Source organism: Choloepus didactylus, chromosome 6 (assembly GCF_015220235.1).
Source record: "Choloepus didactylus isolate mChoDid1 chromosome 6, mChoDid1.pri, whole genome shotgun sequence".
In the NCBI taxonomy this organism is placed as follows: Eukaryota; Metazoa; Chordata; class Mammalia; order Pilosa; family Megalonychidae; genus Choloepus; species Choloepus didactylus.
The window spans coordinates 139,206,483-139,212,424 of NC_051312.1; the positions used below are offsets into that span (position 1 = coordinate 139,206,483).

The 5,942-nt window shown below is 41.7% G+C and overlaps 1 protein-coding gene across 1 annotated transcript; it reads right to left on the minus strand.

Moving 5' to 3' along the window:
- Positions 1-4,751: 4,751 nt before the first annotated feature.
- Positions 4,752-5,693, minus strand: LOC119535762 (olfactory receptor 6M1-like). The gene has a single exon (XM_037838087.1). It carries the CDS (start codon positions 5,691-5,693, stop codon positions 4,752-4,754), a length of 942 nt encoding a protein of 313 aa, XP_037694015.1.
- Between the last annotated feature and the right edge of the window lie 249 nt (positions 5,694-5,942).

Below are 5,942 nucleotides of genomic sequence, written 5' to 3' on the forward strand. Positions count from 1 at the left end.
TTTATGCTTTAGATTTCTAGTCATTTGCAAAGACAGCTGCAGTATTTCAGTTTTGTTTTTTAATGTGATCCCTCTCCTTAACTTCACCTATCTCCCTATTTTCCCACCTCCTCTTGCCATGAATGTTCTAGAAAGCATGGCTTCAGCAGATGGAGAAGGCTTAAAGCAAACATAGGTTGGGTGCCTTTCTGTGTTTCATTTGCTTGAGCCAGTATTTATCTGAATTGAACCACCATTTACCTGGTATGTATGAGGTGCAAGACCTTGGCCCCAACAGACCAAGTAATAGGCTCAATTGTTATAAGACAAACTCTTACAACACCTGTCAATATTTCCTTATCTAAAACTAGATGAATATGTAAAATGAGTCATTCTTACCGACAATACCTTTATTTATAAAGATGTTTATTGAGAGCTGTCTTTGAATTACTTGTCAGGTAGATTTCTACATATACTAAATACTAATCTTGGTAAGTCTACATAATCAAGTCTTTTACTCTTCCCTTTCATTCCCACTGCTGCCATCTCTTAGTTGCACTACCTACTTTATAGTTTCTTGGGGTTTTATCTTTCTAGATAGCTTCTGGCATGATGCTTTCATCTCATCTGACCAGATATGATTCAATTCCTGGCTGTTTACTTGCGGTTCCTTCCCAGCTCCCTGGACACCTGTGTGACTACCTGGGGAAATGGTAGTTTGCACAGATGACTTTGTGGTCTAAGCAAGAAGAGCAGAATGCATTTGTTCCAGCTTATGCATTCAATTGTGCTCAAGGCTTTACACTTCCATGTAATGCAATTCTCTCATCTATAAGGTGAGAAAAACAAGACATTCCTTGAACTCTTTTTGAGGGTTAAGAAGTTTACATAAGCTCAAGAATGCAAATGTTTTGTGGGAAAGATAATGCTGTGCAAATATAAAAAGCAGTATCAATATTGTAATCAGGATTGTATGGAAAGGGTATGACCAAGATTATGATTCATTCCTAGGCTTAATCAATACCAGCTAGGTGCTGTTAATTGAATGTCTACTATGTGCTTCCTTCCATTCAATTTTTAAACCCAGTGAGGAAGAAATAATCATAGTTTCAAGGCACAGAGAGGTATTGTAACTTGCCCAAGTTCATGTGGATTGGTTGGCAATAGAGCTAAGGCTTCAACTGGGATCCATCTTGCTCTAAAGCCTGGGTTCTTTGCAGTTACTACACTGCCTCCAGACACCAGGGCTGATGTGAGTAGCATGAGTGCATAGGATTTGGATTAGTGTCTCCAGGGCAGAGGCATTTAACCTTGAGAAGCATCTGAGTCATCTGGGGAAGCGTCTGTAGAATACAATTCCCCAAATTAAGTCTTGGGAAGGGCCTGGGCCTCTGCATTTTGAGAAATTCTCCTCAAAGCATTCAACTATTCATCCCTATTTAAAAATCCCTACTTTTAAGTATTAATTAATTGAGCACATACACTGTGTCAGTCTGTGTGCTAGATTCAGGGTAAAAGCATGAACAATCATAATCCTTGTCCTGATAGATCTTGAATTTTAGAAAAGAATGGGTTATGTGATCATTTTCAATACAGAGCAGCAAATGCTAATAACACTTAGGATTGTGGAGAAGCAAATGCCAGACTTTGTCTGAGAGTCCAGGAAGGCTTCTCAAAAGGGGTAAACTTTCAGCAGAGACTTGAAGGATGTGCACGAGTTTTTATTAGACTTATTAAACATGGAACAATTCAGAAGAATAGATCAGAGAGGGAAAACTAGACCCATAGCAGTTGAAACTTCTTGTCCCCAGTGATTTTCACTTACAGTCACGGTCAGCCATCCCGGTCACACTTGGACCCATCATTACTAGGATCTACACTGTATGTGAACTTGGACATTCCCTTCCTGAACATTACTTTTTGCCCCTCCTGCCCTTCCCTTGCTCCCACAGGACCTGCTCCTCATTCTCACCATCTTCACTATCTCTTCCAGAGCCTCAAGCTCTTTACATTTCACCTTATGGCATAGCCTGGACCCTTTTGACCCCTTTCAATGACATGTTGGCTTTTTTATAGTGTCCATTGTGTGGTCAAATACTGGCTTGGTTACATCATGGGTAATTCATAGATGGGATTAGCATCTACAATCCGTTGTCCTTGAGTAAAGGAGATTGCCTTCCATAATATGGGCGGGCTTCATCTAACCAGTTCAAAGTCTTAACAGCAAGAACTGAGAGTTCCAGAAATCAGAAGAATATCTGCCTCAAGACTTTAATGTCAATCCTTTCTGGAATGCCCAGCCTACCAGCTTCCTTGAGGAATTTGAACTCAAGACTTCAAAATTACCTTCACTGGAATTTCCAGCTTATACCTTGCCCTATGGAATTCGTACTTGACAGCTCCCACAGTCATGTGAGCCAATTCCCTATAATGAATCTCTTTATACATATATAGATATACATATAATTGTATAATTGGATTACCACTTATACATATTTTGTTCTGTTTCTTTGGAGAACGGTGACTGATACAATTTCTATGGATATTTCAATATATATCTGACATGGTTAATTTTATGTGTTGACACAGTCCCCATCTTTGTCCATGTAGCTACAAAGTCAATGACCACACTAATCGTGACCTTTTATGTTCTTAGAGATAGCTGTCTTCTTCTTCCTACTCCTACACCTTCTTTTTGAGTTCTTAGTGTCACAACACCTGCTGAGTGGCTGCTTGGATGGGGATGATTTGACTCCTTGTCAATGCATATAACTACGTGAATCAGGAGCAGACATCTCACTCCAGTTGGACCAATCACATCCTCTTTCCTGGGAATTTGGATTTTGAACTTGTATAATAATTTTAAAAATATATCCATATGTATTCAATATTCATATCAATATATTCATATACTCACTATATATTGATATATTCATATGTATTGAATATATATACATGCATATATATATATATATATTTGTGAATGATTGAAGGAGCCATTATTTTCCATGTGACAGAGAAGTGGAAAAAACAGCAGAGAAAGAAAAATGAACCAGGTACATTTGCTTTCTATTGCTGCTGTAACAAATTAAATATTGTCTTACAGTTCTGAAGGCCAGAGTCCATAATTTCGTTTCACTGGACTGAGACCAAGTGCTGGCAGGGCCACACCTGAGCTCTCGGGGAGAATCTGTTTCCTTACCTTTCACAGTTTTCAGAGCTGCCTTCTTGGTTCCTGGCCCCTTCCTCCATCTTCCAAGCCTGCACTGAAACATCTCCACATCTCCCTCTGCTTCCATCATTTCACCTTCTTCTTTGGGGCAGTAACTGTCCGTCTGCTTCCTTCTTATAAGGACACATGATTACATGTAGGGTCCACTGGGATAATCCAGGATAATCTCTCCACCTCAAGATCTTTAATTTAATCACATCTACAAAGTCTACATATATAGTAATATTTACAGGTTCCAGGGATTTGGACTTGGATATCTTTGGGGGCTGTTATTCAGCTTACCACAAGGTATATGGGGAAAAATAATAATACAGAGACCATATAGTCCTGAAGAGAGGAAGAGAGGGCTCAGTGATTAGAGGGGAGGAGAGTGCCTGCCTACCTTGGTTCCTTACAAATTTCTAGTTCTTGCTTCCAGACCCTCATCAGATCTGGGGTGTTTCCTCTCTTTTGGGGTTCCTTGTCACATGCCTGATTATTGGAATAAGTACCCATCTTCAGCCAGCTTGATTAGTTTTCAATTTTGTTTTTCTTCCTAACCAAATGCATCCTAAGATACTCTCTTGTATACGATGGCCTATTGGTCAATTGCCCGTTTAGCCAGTTTAGACTCGAGGTTAGTTATGGCCTCTGAATAATTGGATTCCTCTCCCAGTCTGTCCTGATGACCTCCCTCTGCCAGGCTGCCCAGATCTGCTGTTCTGCTGGACAGTTGGGGTAAGGAGGAATGCTTCTGGTTTCAGAAAAAGTGGATAACATCCTGGTTAGCTTCTGTTTCCTTTCTTCAGCTTCTTCGCCTTCCATAGTTGATAACATAGGGAGATGCCAAATGAGATGGGAGCTCACACACTCTAAACTTCTGCTGCTCACCAGTGTTGTAGTTTGGGGCAAGATGCTTAACTTCTTCCTCTATAAAACGGAGATAATAGTAACAGATTCTCAGTATTGTTAAGAGGGCTAAATGAGATACATATGTGTATATCTAAGTATATTGTCCAGTCCTGGGAGGTATATCACTCCTCTTCCTTATTGCTGTTGTAGTTATTATTATCTGTGGCATTTAGCTGTCAGGGATGAAAGCAAACATCTTTCAACATTTGAAAAGACCCAATAAGAACTGTCTATTCTTAATTACACGTGGTGGCATTTCTTAGACTATCTTGTTTAAGCCTGCAATAACTAAATGACAAAGAGAAAGCACAAGCCATTTCCCCTATTATATAGATGAGAACCTTGAGGTTCAAATAGGCTAAGTGTCACTTGACAAAAAATTAAGTGATGAAGCCAGGCTTAAAATTCAGGTTTTCTGACTTCAGCTCAGGACTTTTTCATTAATCCATGAGATACTGTGTGAGGCAGTCCAGTTACATCAGAAGATTGTGTTATTTTCTCTGTGGCTGAATTGCCCCCTCTGGACCTTGCCCGCAGTGCTTCATCTCTGATGTGGCGCTCGCCCTTGTCATTCCTTTCCCCCGTCTTTGGTCTTCGAGATGCCTTTCTTCACACAGAGTCAAAGAGGTGGATGGCAGTCATTCAACTTTCAAGTTCTCCTGTGCAATACAGACACCATTCTGCTGATGGCTTCTCTCAAGACTTCCTTTACCTTCTCATTCCTGAGACTATAAATAAATGGGTTCAGCAGAGGGGTCACCATGGTGGTGAGGACAGCGGTCACCTTGTCAAAATCCAGAGAGTGGCTCTGGCTGGGCCTCACGTACATGAAGATGTTGCTCCCGTAGGCGATGGAGACCACGGTGATGTGGGAGGCACAGGTGGAAAAGGCCTTCCGACGCCCCTGGGCTGACGCGATGCACAGGATGGTGGAAAGGATGTAGGAGTAGGACACAGTGGTGAGTCCCAGCGAGGTGAGGAGGACAAAGGACGATAAGAGGAAGTTTATCATCTCTATGAAATGAGTGTCTATACAGGCCACCTGCAGCAGGGGCGCGATGTCGCAGAAGAAGTGACTGATTTCCTTCTGACAGAAAGGCAGCCTGGACACCACAAACGTGGGGCAAAGCACGGACAGGAAGGCACCCACCCAGCAGCCCAGAACCAGCAGGAGGCAGAGCCTGCTGTTCATGACGATGGTGTAGCGCAGGGGGTAACAGATGGCCACGTAGCGGTCAAAGGACATTACGGCCAAGAGGATAAACTCCACCGTCCCCAGGAAAAAAAAGAAGTATGTTTGGGTGATGCAGCCAGCAAAGGATATGGTCTTTCTCTCCTCTAGAAGGCAGGCTAACAGCTTTGGGGTGACTGACGTAGTGTATAGAACGTCCAAAAAAGACAAATTACTAAGGAAGAAGTACATTGGGGTTTGGAGGCGACTGTCAGTCCATATTAGGGAAATAATGGCAATATTTTCTATGAGAGTAAGCAGGTAAGTAAACAAGAGAACTACAAAGAGGCAGATCTGAAGCCTCTGGAGTAGAGGGAAAGCAGTCAGGGTAAATTCAGTCACTGTGGTCTGATTTGGCATATCCATTGCACACAATGCTTAGTGGGCCACACCTTTCTGGAAAAAATAATAAAATAGGAAGAGATGAAAATCAGCTAATGCAACTTTCCAATTCTCAATAGCTGTCATATGGGTGAAGTAGAAGAAGCTTTCTGCCAGGAATAAAGAGTGATCTGTTTTAGTCCTGCCTCTGACCATAATAAATGTGGGACACTGGGTAGATTGCACAATTGCAACTCTCGTCCAACCTCAGCATTCTCAGATTTCAAA